The sequence below is a fragment of the Tinamus guttatus genome, unplaced genomic scaffold, assembly GCF_059628265.1.
Source record: "Tinamus guttatus ecotype Peru unplaced genomic scaffold, ASM5962826v1 Tinamus_guttatus_pri_ptg000153l, whole genome shotgun sequence".
NCBI classification, from domain to species: Eukaryota; Metazoa; Chordata; class Aves; order Tinamiformes; family Tinamidae; genus Tinamus; species Tinamus guttatus.
In genome coordinates, this window is record NW_028288687.1 from 1,924,600 (window position 1) to 1,944,308 (window position 19,709).

The 19,709-nt window shown below is 38.7% G+C and overlaps 1 protein-coding gene across 1 annotated transcript; it reads left to right on the plus strand.

Annotated features, from left to right (window-relative positions):
• Positions 1 to 7,688: 7,688 nt before the first annotated feature.
• On the plus strand, positions 7,689 to 19,145 carry LOC104575345 (E3 ubiquitin-protein ligase RNF170). The gene is made up of 5 exons (XM_088522393.1): positions 7,689 to 7,746; positions 12,912 to 13,020; positions 17,045 to 17,118; positions 17,609 to 17,716; positions 18,695 to 19,145. Exons 1-5 carry the CDS (start codon positions 7,744 to 7,746, stop codon positions 18,998 to 19,000), a joined length of 600 nt encoding a protein of 199 aa, XP_088378519.1. The 5' UTR covers positions 7,689 to 7,743; the 3' UTR covers positions 19,001 to 19,145.
• Positions 19,146 to 19,709: the final 564 nt, after the last annotated feature.

Below are 19,709 nucleotides of genomic sequence, written 5' to 3' on the forward strand. Positions count from 1 at the left end.
CATCCCCCCAGTAACCAAGCGAGGGCACAGGCACAGGCTTGGCTTGCCTGGAGATGGCAGCCAGGTTCCAGCAGCAGGCCACATCACCAGGCAAGTTCACGGTGACAAGGCAGGTCCAAGGCCAAGCCTAGAAGTCTGTCTGTGGGTGAGGAGCAGATGTGCTGAAGGAAACCAGAGCCAGACACAGCCCATGGATCTCCAGCTGGGCCCACAGTGACAAGGCACATCTGGGGCCAAGCTTGGAAATCAGTCCACAGGTCAGGATGCAGATCTCCACAAATCAGGATCCACCTTCCCGCAACAGAGCTCTGACAGAGAATGAGGGCCCAGGGAGGAGCTTAAATGCAGCTTCTGGGGCCTTGGATGGGTGGTGGCTGGAGGCCCCAGGTGAAGCCATGAAGACCTATTAGTGCACCAAGGGCTCTGACAGCATATTCTGTTTCAATAGGGTCATCTTTTTATACAGAGGCAAAAAACACTGCAGAAAAGTACTTTTCCCACAGGGGGTTTTCAGCACAGACAGAAAGAAAGAGCTGAGGTTAATCAGAACCAGCCAAGATCTAATATGCCTGTCTAAGGGCTGCTACTTTTTCAAAACTATCCAGATATGTCAACTTATAAGGCATGGCTATGGTGAAGAGATGGTATGGATGGTAGATTGGATGAGATCTGTAGGGAAGGGCCTGAAAGAAAGGTACAGATTTGGTGCTGTGGGATTGTATCAGAGGAGACTTGGTCCCTCACGCAATCCTGGCTATTGGATCCACCTTGGATTACGGACTCTGAATGATCACAAGATGACAAAGACAAACCAGTATTAGCACTTAGGAGGGTCTTCCTAAGGAATACTTACGGCATCTGAATTCCACAGAGAACGCAATTACAAATATATATAGCAATCTATGTAACTATTCTGCATCCTTCAGCTACATGTGGACACATGAGGAACACCACAGCACTGTTTAAACTGAGCTCTGGTGTGGGCCAAAGGAGGTAGTGGCAAAGGGAACCTATATATGTTATACAGACACATAGGAGTTCACTTATACATGTAGTTATATAGGAGTTCATTTTATTTTTTAAACCTAGTTGGAAATCTCTGCATGACCTGCAGCTCACATGAATGGCTGTCAGCAAATTCCATTTTTGTGCCAATCAAGATAAGGACTATGACCTACATTAACATTGCAGAGACAGGAAAGAATAGCTCAGCACCTCAGACCAGGCCTGTGGTTCAATCTCGTGATGTCTAATGTCTACTGTTGTTACATTTTAAGTCACTCTAAATGACTTCCAGTAGTAGAAACTCACTCACTCACTTTGGTAATGTGTCCTTTGTCTTCTTGACAAAGTATCTGACATTCCGTCAGTGAGGAATGTCTACCTTTCCTAACAAGAACAACAAAAATGTGTTTGGGAATTTTATCTATGCATCATTTGATTTTCAGTGGGACCTACATTATTGTATTCAATATTATGAATGATATTTAGTTCAGGCATTACTTCTAGGTGCCGTGTTGAAGAAAGCCATATACGCAGGCACTTAAATTGGCCCCTAACCTGTGGGGTAGGTCTCCTGCTGTTCAGAAATATTCTTAGTCTTGTTGGAAATTAGGACTTTTTTACACAATTATGAACACAGAAATAAGAATGTAAAAATACCAAACAGTGACACTTGGTGGTCAGTTATGTAATTTGCACATTTCTCCCTGCTAGAATGCATAAAATGAAAAATGATCCTCAGTTTTTCTGTCATATTTACTGGCTTGATTGATATGAGTTATGCACCTTTCAAAAGCTTTAGCATCATCAACTAAGCCTCATGATGTTCTGTGGGGCTGTATATCTACATATATTTACATTTTTTTTCAGATATAGGAATCTGAAATTAATCAATTACTGAAATTCATGTAGTAAATTATTAAAGACACATCCCTTCAGTTCCTTTCATAATCTCTTACATTCTCCTGTCTCCAACTTCCTTTTGAATCAAGTTCTATCTATATTGGAAGTTTTTATATTTTATTGAAAAGGTCTTGGCCCGTTTAGAAGTTCTAACAGACAAATAAATGTTTCTCTGTATAACTGAACATGTGAAAAAAATCCCACAGTATGAACTCATATTATTTAACTGACTGAAAAGCATTATCAGTCTGTTACTGGTCCCGCCCAGGTAAATGTTTTGTGATTGCACAAGACACAGAACAAGGTTTCAAAAACTGCAGGTCACTGACTCTCAGAACTGACAATAAAACCAGTCTTGTGATTAGTGCTGTGCCCTCTAGGCCCAAGAGCTAGCTGGAAAATTAACAGAGAGTAGGGAATGGTGCAGAGGTACTAAGAAAACCCTCCTGTGATCTGCAAAGGAGCTGTTTGTTAAACATATGCTTCAAGTTTTTGAACGCAAGGAGTTTGCTAGGGGAATAAGGACTAAAGTTGCCATGTTCTTACACTCCTATGATTTTCTAAAACCACACAGAAAAACAGGCAAAACGCAGAAAGAACCAGTTTCCCAGGCAAACAAGGGTTGCTTTTTTCATTAACAGTGACATTAACTTTTTATAAAATGTCAAACCACATTTTGCTTTAAAAACACCAGTGTTTTTCCAACAAAACTCTTTTATAGGTTCCTTCCCTACGATGTCATTTGACTGGTTTGTACAATCTGAACGATGGGGAAGTCATGCAATGCGAAAGCTCTCTCTAAGTATGATTAATACTATGGACCAAACGGGCCTCCGATGACATGATGGAAGGCCCAAAACATTTACTTTGGATTTGGACCTGCAGATTTGCACATGTGTGCCATGTAGTTACACAGAAATACTTTCATCCCTTGAGGCTTTTCCTGGAAGTCATTCAACTATTAGAACTTTTATTTTTAACAGATTAATACTTAAGCCAGTGGGATTTCTGGAATACTTCAGCCATTTATGCTCTTCTTTATTCTTTTCTTAGGACATCTTAACTCAATGAAAATTCTCTTTGACCCCCACAGACTTATGGTTTCAAGAAACAGTAAGTCCTATCATTAGAAATATGAAGGTATTTCTAGTCTATATTCAGAATGAATTGAGTTTTCTCTGCAGTCATTTCTGGGGTCTTAGGTTCCAGAGTACCAGTTACAGTTATTATAGTACATATATAGTGAGTGTGTGTATAGAATATAATGCATCTCCGCCTTTTCTGTAGAATAACAACACAACACAAAAAAGTTACTGAAAAAAAGGAAAATACCTCTACAAATATTAAAGTTTATCATATGCCATGAAAGTAAGCATTGCTAAACTGAAACAGATGTTACATTAATTGCCAACATGACCTATGAAGATCATACTTTATTACAATGAATATTAAACTGAGAAGTAGGAATATATTGCTAATATCAGGCCAAAAACAAGGCAGTCTACAGAAATGTGTCTTATTTGGTCAGTGCCTCTGGCCAGTCCATTGTCTCTAAAATCTCCTGAGGAATTGCAGGGCAAAAAAAAAAACCAAAAACAAAAAAGAGACAAGACAGACCTGTATTAGAATTATCTTATATGGTGACTCCTTAAATAACTGGAAAAGATGAATGCAGAGAATGAGGGATTGTCTCTGCTTTAGTATATTATAATTCCCTGTCCAGGGAGGCAGAAAAAAAAAAAAAAGATGGAATAATGTCACAGAGCCAAAAGTCCTGGTAGACCATTCCTTTCTTAAAAAGCTATAGAGGGAAGAGAATAAGTCAAAGGTGGAAAGCTAAGTACATTTATATAAAACAAAAAGTATCAAACCAGATCTTTGCAACTGCATTTTTTGACTCCTGGAAAATAATTGTTTATTGTCTTTAGGAATGATCTACCTGGATTACCTCAATAAATCATTTCAGACCAGGGACATTTTAGCAGGGCTTTAGCAGGATAAAATATTGCATGTCTACTATATCTTTTCTTTCCAGCATGACCTTACTTTTTCACTGTAACCTTCCTTCCTAGCCTGCCCTCTCTGCCTCAGCTGTTTCCCAAACATTTGTCAATCTCATATCTTTGCTTTTCTATTTCTGGCTTTTTGTTTACTATCTCAGAAATATCTGTACTTCTATTTTGATACTCCTTTTTTTTTCAGTGTGCAAGGTCACAAGTGAAAATGGTCTTGGCTGACATTACTTGACACCATGGAACTGTTTACACTGTCATGGTAGCAGTACTGGGCTTTTCCAGTACCTATGTATTAAAATTCTCAGATACCACTTCAGCTTGTTCCAGCGACAAGAAGTTCAATACTGGGATATGAAGTATGGCAGATAGATTTGTCACAAACAATTCCATGTTCTTGTTTCAAATCCTGCTATGTTGGAAAGGTAGTGTGAATTCGTGGGACTAAAGAAAGTTTGACAGGTGTTTTTATGTCCCAAGAAGACCCTCTGTTTTGTAGATTCTGATCCTAACATTATCTGTGCACCTACGTATATGCTTTTTCAGCATGATGAAAATCACAGACTTGATTTTCAAAAAGAAATAGTCCCTTTAGATGGATTCTCTGCCACGGTAATGGTGTGCAGTCTAATGGTAATATCTCTATTCCCTCTAAAGACAACATCAACTTCAAAATAACATGTTTTGTAGTACACATTATAATCCCATCATCTTATTATTCAGAAAAATTCACATGCAAGATTCACTGAATAAGATATGAGTAAGTTCTTCATTTCCATTATTGTTAAGTGGAAAATTAACACAAGTCCTTGAAGAATTGCCTTTGTTACCTAAGAGTTGGTATTGAAAATCATTGAAATGTGTTTTGAAATGGCTTATTCAAATAATAAACTCCAGCTGAAGAAGAAAGGTGTGTCAAAAGCAGAAATGTTAGGTGAACTACTCACAACTGTCACTTGCTAACAAATAACATGGGAATGTCCCAAACCCAACAATGGCTAAAGAGAGGGAGGGAATGCTATAGGTATGTAAAGTACAAGATGAAGTGTTCTGTATTTACTTATTTACTCACTAAAACAGTTACATAATGAGTAAAGCAAGTTAGCATGTATCTCTCTAATTTGAGTTCAAATATCATATGAATATGTTCCAAAGAGTGAAAGCCTCATCCGACAGGTTAAGTAGAGCCACTTTAAGAGATTGCTCTCTCTAAGCAAGGCCACAGAGGTTACAATTATTTTATTGGCATTTCTAACAAACAATCTTATATTTTGCATTTTGTTCATCTCTTTGTGATAGAAGTTTTGATTGCTTGATTTTACTAGCAGTTCACTTATGTATCCACTTAAAGAGATTTCTTTTGCTTTCTTCACATACATCACTAGAAAGTTGGTCTGTCACACTGTGCTCTTTATGTGATCCAGGTTAATGCCTGTTCTCATAGCTTACATGTTCATCTTTTTCTCACAAATACTGTAAGGCCTACCTGAATATACAGCAGTCAGCATTCACCACTTTATTTTCCAGAACGGAATTAGGTCACATCTGGGACATGGTGAGAAGACTTTAATGAGAAACTATCATCTCAGGCATAAAGCTCCTTGGTTTGTGTCAAATGCCTTTATGCAGGCCCTGGTCTGAAGCATTGCTGGGGAGTGGTATTTCACATCTCTATACTTCTCCCAGTTTTCAGTTAAGTAGGTTTTTACAGAGTAAGAAACTTTAGGTGGAAAATTGCAAATGAATAATGTAACAGTACAGTTGGCACGAACACACCTGTTGGCTTTGCTGGGCCTATTCAACTACACAAATAACTCAGGCATGTAACTGTTTGAACAGGCTCAAACTTCAAGCCAAAATGACAATCTTCTTATTGGTAAAATTATTACTTGTGTTGTAGCTGTGCTTTAAGGCCTCTGCAAAAGATTTAGCATGAGAAAAGGAGCAAGTTACAATTAGATGTGTGCAAGAGTGCAGTTTCCATGTGCAAGACACAATAGGAATCATTGGCCACACAGCTTGTTATGGCAATCATGTTTTTCTGATTTACTACATATAGGCCCACAAATGTAAGAGATTTTCTTGTGCTCACAATCTGTATCACCAAATATTCTGAAGCTGTGTAAAAGGAAGTTTGCTAGTATTTAACAGTCTTTCTCCAGCAAGCAAGTATAGCCAAATTTAACGAATTAGGTCTAATAAAATCTCTGTTTCTCTGTTAAAGAGTGGGTTACTGAGAGAAAATCAGACAAAACTGCAGAATTTCTGCCATGTGGCATCTAGCTCTGCCTATGGAGAAGACGCTTTGAATCGCAATGGTAAATGAGCAAAAAGAGGTTGAAAATGGCATTAAAAAGAAGTCTTTTATTGAAACACAGTAGACTTCAGCATAGTTTCCAGTTCTACCTTGTCTGTTAGTTAAAAGCATATGTTACTGCAAAAGATACAAAGCCCAATGTGTATAGCCCCCAGCAAATAAAATGAAGTCTTTCAGGTTCATTTAATCTTTACAGAAAATCTTTACCTCTTTTGCTTATTTTGCTATGGGGGTTTCATCTTTATGTTAAAAACTGTTCAAATCCTTTTTTTGTTTTGTTTTGTTTAGATTTAGTAGTAATCAAATGCTTGAGTGACTTAAGTAAAATGGGTTTAATGTGTTCAAACCAATTTTCCACTAGCTAAATACTTCACGGCTAAGAATCGCAGTCATTACTAGGAATGATGGACAAGTTTGGTAGCAGACCTAAATTTATCAGGTTGAGCAGAAGAGGTGGAGAGGGGTAGGAGAGCATGAGTTACGTTCAGATGCTCTGGGGGTCTAGCAAGGGGGAAGCCTTTCAGCAGAACACCATGGGGAAGCAGCCACCACTGATGCTGTGTCACCTAGTCTGGCATCTTTTATAAGTAATTAAATCACACTGTATGCATATTTGGATAAATAATAATGCCATTCATATATATATACAAATATATAGCACACTGGCATAGAAATATGCGTGAATATCCAGCACAGGAAGTCACACACACTATTGAATTTGCCGCTGATTTCTCAGCAACAAAGTGAAGAATGCTCCCTAGGGACGGATGACAAACAAGGAACATTGTTTTCCTACGTATCCCATCCAGCTGTTAGGCTTTGGAAAGTGCTTTTTTTAGCAGATCGGTGCTTCAGGAGGAACAGCCAGGGCATTAATTTTGTTCTGTTCCGATAGACAAAAAATAAATACTTCATGAAGCATATATACCCATGAATTAATACTATTTTGGCCTATTAGATCTTCTGCTTAAATTACATACTTCTCGTGATCAGCTGGCCAATGTTAACCTCGTTCTGCAGTTAGGCAATGCCAAGGTATCACATGTGTCTGGCAGCTTTTGTGCCTGTTTCACAACAGCCTTCAGTTAATCGCTTGTCTACACAATTGATAGGCTGCTACTATCTCAGGCGATCAAAATCCCTGCAGTCTGCCCTTGATCAAGTTAATATTTGAAAATAGCAATGTGGTATTTTTATTAGATTCATTGATCTTTTCAATTACATTAAACATCCTTCTGAGGGAGGAGATTTATTTAGATTATTTGGAAAGGGAGGAGAGTGTTGGTTTTTTCTGCAGGAGTCCTCTATTCTTTTACCAGACTTGCTGTGTTTGGGGAAAAGGTTTCTTTCGTAACCGTAATGTAGAAAACCTAAGAGAACGTTGACATTGGGCAACAAAGTTAATAATTGACAAATGTGTGTCACTTGCCTTGATGAATGAGTCCACACCATAACACTGCCAGTTAGTGTAACTTACTCGGCTCCTCTCACACTTTTCTGGAAAGAGCAATGGTAAGCCAAACTTTGTGTATGTCTTCTGAGCAAAGGTAGGAAGTATTCATTAGAATGACTGAATAAATAATTGAAATATATATTTATACTTTTAATCATTAGAGTTACGTTTGGAAAATTTGCATAAATCAGCTTTTCCCTTCAAAATGTGTACTTTTAGTTTGCTTGTGTTTAGGCTTGGTACCTATTGTCAAACATTTAGTTGTCCAGTATATCTTGGCTCCTCTTAGTTGCCCTGTCATTGAGATACAGAGCAATTGTGGCAGGAATGTCATGAAGAGGCAATGCGGTATCGTGCCCTCAGAACATTCCGATTCCAAAGTGAGGTCTGTTTTATTTCCAAATGGCAGGTGTTCATGGAAATAAACGAATAAATGTTGTTAGCTCTTTCAGCTGGTGTTATTTGAGCTTTAATTCCTCCTCTTTAAACATGCTGAGGAGAATGGACTCCTCACTGAATATTTTTAAAAAATTCTACGTGGTGAAACTGGAAGTTGTAGTGAGCTGAGCGGCGCCTTGGAGATAAAGATTTACACCCAGGAGCTTCTGGCTCCATAATCAGTGGGATCACTACTTCATGCCTTTCTTCTACATACAAGTATTAAAAAAGCATCAAATCTAATGGCTTGATTTTTTCAGTCCTACTAGATGACCTTTCCAAAATGCTCAGCTTTCATTTTAAGTTGAAATAAGTGTCCAGATTTTAGAAGATCCCAATTTTCTTAAAAAAATCTGTTGAACTGTGAACTGATGGGTTTGGACAGCTTCAGAACTGGGCTCCTAATCGGTGTTCTTTTGAAAATTTGACCCCTAAAGCAGGCAGCTCCTGGGATGCTCATTGAAAAAAGAATATAAACATATGGACCTGATTTTAGAAAAATAAAGACATATTTTAAAAGAAACATCTAAACTTTTCTGGTCTTTACCACCCTGTAGGCATAAAATTCAACACGAAGCTCTGTATATCATCCATTATAGCCTATAAGTAAGTCTCACTGTAAGTCTCCAAAGCCACTTGTATCATTGAAGAACATTTCCATCACACTGCAATCTATTTACTATCTTCCTGCCCATTTATTCAACGTGAATGTTTCATTTTCTATCAGGGTTCTTCATTTTCCATCACTTTTTGGCAGTCACCTAATTCAAGGGCACGGCCTGGTGAAAGCTGACCGGGCATGAGTCTCTTTGGTCCATGCTACTCCACCAACATTTCTTACATGGATGAAGGCTACCCCTGCTGAAAACGGTTTAAGAGGTGACCATGGCTAGTCCCTAAAATTGATGAGCACTGCTCAGTGGCTTGATTCAGGCCTGGGATTTTCCAAGGCAGCAAGATCATAATACACTGCTATGAAACAGTGACTTTTATGGGCACCCTCAGAAGTTGCCAGCCTAGACTATTAACAGGATTGAAATTTAAATTGTGTTGTTTCTACATTTACATGTAGAGCATTCCCTAGAACGTGTATTAAAGGAACATCCCCAAAAATCTGTTATTTTAGGCAGAGGTTGCGCAAAATTTTATTTTGTTGGGGGTCTCCAGCACCATTAAAGCTTGCAGCCATGTGACAAAGTACTAACTACCTTAATTGCTACTTCAATCTCTAATTCATTTTGGTAGTTCAAATGTTCAATTGCTGGATCAAGATTTTGGAAGGGTGAATTTATTCTGACAGACTTTCAGCTATGTCCAATATTCTTTCTATCTGATTCAGCTTGTCTGCCCCTTACAACCAGCATAAAACTAACCTGAACACCATTTAGAGAGCTTGGGCTAAATAAATCAGAAATATGTACATAACCCAGTAAAATAAATGCAAGGTTTGTCATGTTTTCCCAAGTCTACTTATGCAGGACAAGACTAAGTCACTGTTACCTTTGCACAAGGTGTCTCCAAATCTCCCCAAATTGTTTTACTCTTTTTAGAGTGACTTTACCAGGTCAAACTAGGACCATTTAGTCCTCTCTGCAGCAATGGACGCCTAAAGAATACAAAACAGGCAATTACATTATGTTTGCTCCAGAAGAAGCTTCTGTCCTCTAGCTTTATGGTTCAGGAACTTCCTCAATCAGAGCTGCTACCTTTGCATTTAATGGTACTTAATGCCCTGCATACATTGAATTCATAGCAATTTCTAGCATCCATAACAAATACATCCACTGCTTAAATACATTTCCAATAGTTTGTGAATGCTGTTTGGTTGTTGTACTAGTAGAGACAGAAAACAACTGATCCTAGAGAGCCTTTTTGATCCTCTCCATTATCTTTTAAAGACCTTCACGATTTCTGTCATTTCTTTTCCACTTGAAGAATGCTATTTTACCTAGTGACTCCTTGTACAGAAGCTGCGGATTAGTTCATGTCGATATCATGAAGATTTAGTTAACAGAAGCAGTATACTAATATAGCAGTGGTCCAGATTCTACTAAATTTTGCACAAAAAAAAACCCCCAGATCTAACGAGGCCACGGAAAGTAGCTTGGAGGCTCCTCAAGGTGCTACCTTGACCTCTCCCTACTTAAGCAGACAAGGAACAGGTAACAAAATCAGGCAGGTAAAGGAGGGACTCCCCAGGGTTCAAACTGATTTCTTAGCTCTTTTGCCTAATGCCTTTATAATATGTGAAAGCTATTTTATTTTCTCAGGTGAAATACTGAAGAAAAGAGAAACAGCCTCCTAAGCAAACCTACCTAGTTTATAAACTAATGTGACATCATCTGAAATATGTCTATACAAAAAAAAAAAAGTTGTTCTAACTATATAGTAAATATATTCTTTTTCAAATGTTTTATGCTTTTTCAGTACTTTTCAGATTTTTCTAAAATTGCTTAACTTTTATAAATAATTTATCATGTGTAGCATTGCCAGGAGTACGATACTTATCAATAAAAACAATCTGCACTAACTGATTAGCTATTAAGAAAATCTTAGAGCTGGCAGTGTCTCAAATGACCTAAAGTACACAGCTATGCACACTTCATTACTCTTAATGGAGATTAAACCTCCTAAGCCCTTAGACAACTTTAAAAAACATAATTTAAATGCAAAAGATGTATAAAATGTGTCTGCCCTCGCTGAACTACTCGTTCATCCTCCTGGAGGGCAAACAGGAAGTTTGGTCTACTTAATCCCTTAGGAATGCCCTTCCTTCTCTTCCAAGTGCAATCATTTCTGTGACAATAAAAATGTATCATCATGGCTATAGTCTGATATCCTCTACACCGCATAAATCTTGAGCTGCACCACCACTTTACATCAGCATAAATCCTGAGCAACTCAAAGGCTTCAGGGTCTGGCCCTTGTTTGCCTGTAGCAGGGCCCTGAGAGAAACACCGTGACTACAGCCAGCAGTAACAGCCCTTCCAGTGATTGGTGCGCCCGTGGTTTTACTCAGTCTGATAAATGCCTACCAAAGGCCAAATAAAAGCCTGCAGCTCTGGATACAAATAAGATTCTATTTTATTATTATTATAAATGTATAATTGGGAATGAAAAAGCCATTTATCCATGCTACCAGTACTCCTTTCTGTTTTTCCAGTCGCTTTCAACTAACTTTATTACTATAAACCTAGTGTCAGCCTAGCTTTGTCTTTTTAAAAGAAGTAGTTGTACCTTATGGATGGGAAGAAAGAATATCTCTGGCCACCAGCACTTTGCAAAGTGACTCTGAGGGACACTGCAAGAAACCCCAGACCGGTCTGTACTGTTTTCCCAGAGCCCATATTGGGCTCTGTAACAACTTTTGCTGGAACTTCTGCAGAAAACTCTGTGGCGCCTCCTTCTGCAAGAAACCCAGGTGAACTCACGTGCACATGGATGAGCCTGGCACTTTGTGCAGCTTCTGTGTGGCTCATCTGCATCCACAGAAGCACTCAGCTGGCTAGTTCTTCATCTAGGCTAGTTCTTGCAAGTCTTTCCTGTCATCTCCTGCAAAAACAACTGAGATCTATAGGCAGCTGAAACTGAGGTCAAATCAGACTGAGGTTTACTGTGCAGATTAAATTTGGCCACTCATAACAGGAAGACATTGTCTGGCAATGTCATATGGTGAAGGCTCAAAATTCACCCACCTTGCTTCATTCAATGAGAGAGGTATCACAAGAAGATAAAGAATACCGCTTAATAGTAAAAAAAATTCTTCATATAATGTATATATGCATCTACACACACATATATACATATGCACGCACATATTCTTTATCTGGCATCATTATTATAGGACTGTTGCCTTGTTCTTTGCTCTCTACGTCACAGAGTCCTATCTTGAACTCAAAGGCTTTTTGAGGGCCCAAGTTTTCAATGTCTCAACAGCAACTTGCAGTCAGCTAACAAGCTTCCAGCCTCCCCGTGTGGCAGCCAACCTCCGTAGCCAGAACTGATGCCATGGAGCAACACAGTCACATCCCATTTTCCAGCTTTCTGAACAGCGCAAACTCTGTTTCTATAGATTTGCTCATGTTAGTCAGCAAAAGATGAGTCACCCAGAAAGAAAGCTATAATCATTTGTTCCTTAGGAATCATATAGTAAGTTAATTACTGTACATCACATTCTAATATAAAATACACAAGCAGTTTTGACTAGTTGACCTTGCAGAGGGCAAGGGAGCTTTTCATAATTTCCAACTGTTATGGTCCGGGAATGCTGGGTTTCTCCTAACTGAGTATCTATTACATAATTGGAAACACATTTGGTTCTATTTGTTGAATGAGACAAAGCTAAAGAAATGCATGCTATTACTCTCTCTCAAAAAAAAAAAAAAAAAAAAAAAAAAAGAAGATACATAATGATCTTATGCAAAATACTGGAACAACACACATCCTTCAGCCTTGCCATTGGCAGGTAGACTACTCCAGATACATTGTAAGCACGCACACTTTGCCTTTCAAAATGTCTTTCAGAGATTGACCAAACTCCTATCTTCATGCTCTAAAACACAGTTATTTTTAATTACAGACCTTCCTAAGCAAAGCAATGGGGTGTACTTAAGTAAAGGAGACTTTTTGCTACATAGCCTATGATTTTGCTGAGCTAATTATTAGTTACATATCATTCATACTTGGTTTCTGTGAACCTGCTATTCATAGTACATTATTATTAATAAACTGAGTATGTCAAAAAAAATACTAATTTACTAAAGAACCTGTACTGCTGCTCTTCTAGGAATCACTTCAAATTTGGCGACCTTGTAATCACAGTGACTTCAGCTGCCCAATCTGTCTCCAAACAGCTACTTTCCCAGTAGAAACCAACTGTGGACACCTATTCTGTGGTAAGGTTTCCAGATTCAGTACAATGCTCATACTGGCTGCTCAATCTTCTTATAGAGTTCTCAAGTTCTACCGACACAACAGTCCAAGTCTTTGCCCTGGAATTAATGTAAGTTCTGTCACTAGAAAGCAGAGAAGTCCTATCTTTAAATCACACACACACAAAAATTATTTGCGCAATGATTTCACATTTAGAAGGTGCTCAAGAGCTTCTGAAATGCTCGAGAAGCAGATAGCAAATCATCCTACTGTTAAATTACAGTAGAAACTCACAGAATGGGAAAAAGGTCTATAAAAACAGACAGTGTATTCAGCTATGTGAAAAGCTTTGTTACGGAAATTCACAGTCTTAAAATTGTACAATTTGTGACTGTAAAAGCTCAAGATATAACAAAGTCTTATCTTCCAGCATGAACTCTCACAGGCAGACAGCTTAGCTTTCTGTTATCAGTACTGAGCAGGATAAAACCCCAGCTGTCCCGTAAAATTGGTGCTGACTGTATGATGTATTCTGCAGGCTTGCTCCCGCATGAAACCATTGCATAAAATATAGCAGAGATCATCTAGAGAAATAAGGCATAATCACCATATTTTATAGTACTGTAAAAGAATTCTAAATGAAAATTTAGTGGAAGTTACACTATACTATTATAAAAGTGAGTTTCAGTCATATGTACATATATAAACCTTTTCGAAATCTGTTTTTCTGTTTTTTTTTTTTTTTTTTTTAAGTAAATCATTGTGGTCACATAGAGAAAATACGCTTGAAGGCATCATAATGCACGCTCAGTAACTCTCTTCCAGTCCAGGATCTGTCCTAACAGGAAAGTGTCAAGTTTGGATCTAGACATATTGTCTGGGAAAACACTGTGAAGGTCTTTTTTTTTTGAGGCTGCCTGCAGTGTGATCTCCTGGCCTCATCCAGAGCAACTAAATTCAGTGGATAATTTAAGTAAAACCTTAATTCTGTAGATACATGCATCTGCTAAAAGCCTTGTTTTAGGCTACTAAGGAATACAGTTAGGATTTTAAGAAATCTAATAATTTTTCAAAGGAAAACAAGGATGCAGCACAAAGTAGTGAAATATATTCTATTTCTAAAGGAGATCTCAGGATTTTTAAGGCTCACATTCTGTACCACTAGAGTCAGCGGGAGCTTTGAAGCTGCTTCCGAAGGGAGCAGGATAAGGCCACTAGGATGCTTAACTGCATTTTCTGCCAGACCTCTGACACATCCTGCAGCGAACCAGGCGTGCTTTACAACCTCACTGCCCCAGTTTCTTGCCACGTCTCTTGCTGAAGGCCTTTGTCCCCACAACAGAGGTGACAGAAGAGAACCAGCTTCATGATCCGATGAGGCAGAAGCTGCCAGTGAAGGTACCTTAGTGCAGCCGGAGATCAGTGATGTCTGGCGGAGGGGCAGAGAGATGGCTGGAGGCAGTAACAGCTGACACTGTAACAGCAAGACACATCAAAAGATAGTGGGCAGAACCATACAGCTTCTTTCTACTGTTCTGGGATTTTAGACACTTTAAAGCAAGTGTATGCTATATTCATAAGCCATTTACACTTTTTTCACCATCTAAGAGTGTAATTAAAAGGCCTGAGCATAAATGAGTGCAAGGAATTATGCTGTTACTGCTGTTGCAATAAACACACATCTTTGTTTTTTAGAAAGTGGCATTTTGGTCTAGATTGATACGATGCTCACTCAGAACAACTCCCTCAACGCTGCCACTATCCCCACCCCGTGAAACCACTGCAAATCAATGAATCACCCCTTTGATGTAGGGATCACCTGCCACTTGAGTAACATGTAAACACTTCAGGATGTTTCAGGCTTTCATGCACATAACCCTTTTTTACCATGCTCACATATGCAGATGGGATGCTCTGAATATAATTCACTCCAGACCAAAACAGTTCATAAGGCCTCAAAACATGTTTCAAAAAATATCATAGAAGTTATAGTTTCAAATAAAAAGATAGACATAACAACAAAGATCATTACCTCTCTTCTTTCTCTAGCCAGGTTTAATTTTCCCTTTTCCATCTATGAATAAGACATAATGGGCTTTGTTTTTATAACATCTAGACATCTGCACAGAAGTACCAAATACAAGCTTTGCATATTGTTATCATGAGCTATATATATTTAATTAGGCTTTACTTTCCCCAAGTACCTTGGCATTTGTACTCTGAAGCATAGATTCCAGTGCAGTGCATTATACATGCCATGGCTGTATTTATACAGTAGAAGCAGTCTCTGTAACATGTCTGTTTCTCATATCTTAAACCAATAAAATGTTACACTGAGCTTATCAAAACCATTCTGCATAGATCTAAGACTGTTGCGACTGAAATTAGCAATAAAACTTTCCTGGATGCCCTCCGGAACCGAGCTAAGGCAAGGCTGCATACTCCTAATAAATTCCATTTTGGTAAAAGTTTTATTTAGAAAATGTGGTCAACGCAAAGCTTTTAAAGAAGATTAATGTGGACTTATAAAAAATGTCTGATTTTATTATTAGTAGTAACTCATACAGTTTGTCCTGAAGTTTTCCTTTTCAGCTTCAGTTTGAACCATATGTTCAGGAAGTTCAAGTGAAAAGTGATCCTGGAGCAATATTATTTTTTTCTAATTAACTATGACCACAGAGGTATTTTAGAGAAACCTATGGACTCCCTCAGAAAGCTGTGTAGTGAGCTAGATTAAAACAGGATTTTGTCTATTTTATGAAAAATGCATTGAAGTACCAATAGGTCAACTTCAGAGGAATCCAGCCTTCCTGTTCTAGTGAACAAATGATTCTGCATGTAGCAAATTTTAATTTCTTCTGGCTGCTTTTCTAAAGCCCTTGAAGAACTAAGGGACCATTATAATTCCCCTCTCTTCAGCAGGACCGGGCATAGGCACAATACATCACGCCGATCATGGTACAGGATCTGGACCTAGATAGGCAGAGCAGTTCTGAAGTCAGGCATGATTTTTGTCAAATGCAAAAGTTCAAGCAGAACGTTGTTGTTGGCTGCCAGGCTGAGTTTATATATCCCACATGGGGATTGCAATATAAATACAATCATGTGCCCAACCAACTGTTCTTTGTATGAACCAGTAGTGGCATAAAGAAAAACCTTGCACTCCACTGCAAACAAAAGGAGCCCTGCTCTAACAGTGAGGGCAAGGCTCATAGAAATGTCTTGAGGTCAAACTTAACATCCCTCTTTTAGAGAACCTAATTGAAAAAACATCATTACCATTTAGATACTTGATTCAAAAACACTGTTTTGCTAATATCCACTTCGCAGTGACGACGGGCAAAGAATGGCTGGGTGCAGAAAACCCTGCACCGAGGGCTCCTGAAGACTTCTTGCTTACCAGAACCCACTTGCAGGCCCTGGTTATTTACAGAACAAAGAGAAGAGTTCATTTCCATAGGACAACTCCATCGAAATGGCAGTGCATTGTTCTCCTTCTGTGTTCACTGGGATCCTTGTCAAATTTGATCAGTTTACATGTTAAGACATTTTTTTCCCTTGACCTGTCACAGCGCACAGCGAGCCCGGGAGCTGCTTCTGATGAGATGCTGCTCATGCTCTGCTGTATTTGCTGCTAATGCCAGCACTGACATTCGTGTACGTCAGCCACTGCTGTCATTAATATGGGCAGTCTAATCTTAGTGCTGTGGACACAAAAACTGGAAGGGTACCTGTATTCCAGAGTGCTTCAACCACAATCAAGAGAGCTTCAAGGATAAGACACTATCAGAAGGAATAAAAATATCCAAGTCTCCCTGAGGGTGTCTACGTATCTCTGTATATATCGGTGTAGAAGATCTAAGGCACTGTTTTTATACAGTCACTTTGCAGAGAAAAAAACACATAAAAATGATAGCAAAGAATTAAACTAATTTTAGGGTCAGTTGTAGAAAGAGGGTTTATTAGTTCTGATAATTACCTTATATAAATTAAATACTTTTAAATGTGCTCCATATATCTTAATTTCGTCATTGAATTTTTTTGTAGGTCCCTGTCTAATCACATACTGGAAACACAGTCTCTGTTTAGGAGCTATAACCTGCCCTCTCTGCAGACAAAAGGTGAGAGTTTTCTCCCTTGTAGTCATCTGTGTTATGATAACTACAAGCTTGAACACTTATGGATTAACTTTATCTATCATCTGATTTTCCATAGCATTTGATAACCCACTTACTTAGACTTGAATGACACTGAAGCCATTCACATTTATCACTTGACACATGTCATATTAGGCAACTCTGTGAAATATTAAACAGGCCTCCAGCAACTTACTTTTGTATAGTTCATTTACTCTTCACCATAATACACCATAAAAAACAATACAGAGCTGCTTAATCTCATCTGACCCATGCCAGAGGCTGCCTGATGTATTGGAAGATTGCATGCAGGTTGTAAAAGAAATCTGCATTAATAAATATTCTTGCTATAATGGAACTACTGACACGGGACAAAAATCAACCCGACAGAGAGAATATGGACAGAATGTGCTACAGAACAATATCCTTAATATATTAAAATACACAGTGTTAATGTTTATCTTCTCTTATGAAGGTGATTCTTCTGGATAACATCTCCAGTGGAAAACAAGACAATCCAACTAAACAAATTGTACATGACATTAGAAATTACAACAAGCGCTTCTCAGGGCAACCTCGACCTGTAAGTGTTTATAATTCCACATTTATCTCGTTGAACTGCATAACACATAGTGGATTAAAAGAGATGCAGCAATGAAAAAGGAATTTGTATAAGCATGTGAATTATCTCTTTATGCCACCACTTGTTTGTGGTGTCACCAATCTCTACTGGATTTTGTATTTTCCCATAAAAATGCTTCCTAGCTTGAAGGAGTTGTTCTGCAGCCATCCTGGCAGGGAAGAGAAAGTAGAGTGAGATAAAACATAGGTGGCAAAGCAGAATTAGAGATGTGAGCCTGAAACTTTCAAACCAGAGTTCAGATTTGAACTCTAGGATTTGAATCTGCCTCTAAAATGTTTGTGCCAATTCACTGCCAAATGTGAGCAGTCCATGCTGGCTCCATACTTTATTACAGCTGGAATCCCATCTTGTACAGAGACATGACAGGCAGTGCAAAGGATGTACAAGATGAGGGCGGAGGGTGCAAGTGAGACCTGTTCTTGATAGCATGCAGAATATCACCAAAGCAAACAGTCCTTTCCTGTCACATCCTAGTAGGGAGCCTGAAAAGGACCACAAAGCTTGCTTTAATCCATGGCACTGTGAAGGACAATGTCATTTTTTAACCCAACAAACTAGCATTAAGGAAGAGGAATAATCACTCAGTCCTACGGTTCCTGTCCACTCTAAGCCAAGACTTAAGACCTCATTTTTAAGCATTCATAACCTGCACTTCATACCAGATTTTAGAGAGGCTTTTGCTCACTTAAATTTCACTTTATGCAACAACATGCATAACACTTTCTTTTCAAAGTGCTAAGGGAATGGGGATTCCTTTTAGAAGTGTGTTTCTGTATCCTACAAAATAATTAAACTGTGTATGTGGACTTGGAGAATACAGAAAGTTTTTAAATTCGAGAGTTTTGAATCTAAAAGTGCTTAGGGAATTGTTCGAGATTAATTAGAATGTAACGTACCATAACTCATCTGTATATTTAGTTTGCAGATTACTTTTACGACATGCCATTATTCCTGACTCTTGTGTTACGAGGAATCTTTACCTGGGATGGTCTCGTATGGATTTTTTTCCTTAGAGTTGCTGTATGCGCTTTAGGGGCAATCATTTGCTTACCTTCTCCATTCGACACGATGCCTGGACTTCTCTGCAGAATACTTGGAGCAGCTGATGACATGGTGGTAGTTTTCCTTCTTCTAATATGCACAATAAACATTGGCCAGCAAATTCTATCAGACAGGGTAGACATGGCGAGGTCTGCATCTCAGAGCATGCTGTTTGAATCCTGACTCACATCCTGATTCCTCAGACTTCATCAAATGGTGAGAGGCTTCGCCTTGATATGAGGCAGCACGTGACGGATTTGTCATTCTGCTGCGGATAAGGGCTGAAGCAGGACTCGAGATGCTGGGCATGACCAGGTGATCCAGTGTGCATATTCTTACAAGGCTGGTTTTATATGTAACTGTATATTTGCTCGTTCATGCTGGACTTCTCTACTCCTATTCATTTTCATTTGAGAAGTTAGCAAAATGTAGAATTTGCTAAGTCCTGTATGATGCAGGGAATGTTAGATAATATCTCTGCAGAATCTTGTACTGGCATTTTGTGCAATCATAGCTAATTACATACCCATTGCAAAACAGATTTCTACAGCTCTGTATCAAGTACAGGCCATATTCCAAAACAGACAGCATGAAACTCTCAGAAACACTGTCTCAAACCAAAAATGCAATTATAAACATTACAGGGGGAGAACAGCGTTATGGAGATCATACAAGCAGTGTGAACAGATCCCTGTGTACCATTTTCATAGAGGACTCTGCAAGGTACACAGCTTCCTTGAATTCTGTGCATCTAAGTTTTAACAAGGTCAGCACGACCGCTTGTTTCCTCCGTAGACTTTGCACGCTCCTTGTGACTTCCTCGTTATGGCGTGGCACCAGTTCAGCCAGACAGATCAAAGTCAAATTTGTGGTGATGATATAAAGCGCAGGA

What these genes read in the sequence shown, in the direction of transcription:
- LOC104575345 (XM_088522393.1), top strand. An exon ending in CTGTGGACACCTATTCTGTG is followed by an intron (nt 13,021 to 17,044) that starts GTAAGGTTTCCA and finishes ATTTTTTTGTAG; the next exon opens with GTCCCTGTCTAATCACATAC. An exon ending in TCTCAGGGCAACCTCGACCT is followed by an intron (nt 17,717 to 18,694) that starts GTAAGTGTTTAT and finishes CTGTATATTTAG; the next exon opens with TTTGCAGATTACTTTTACGA.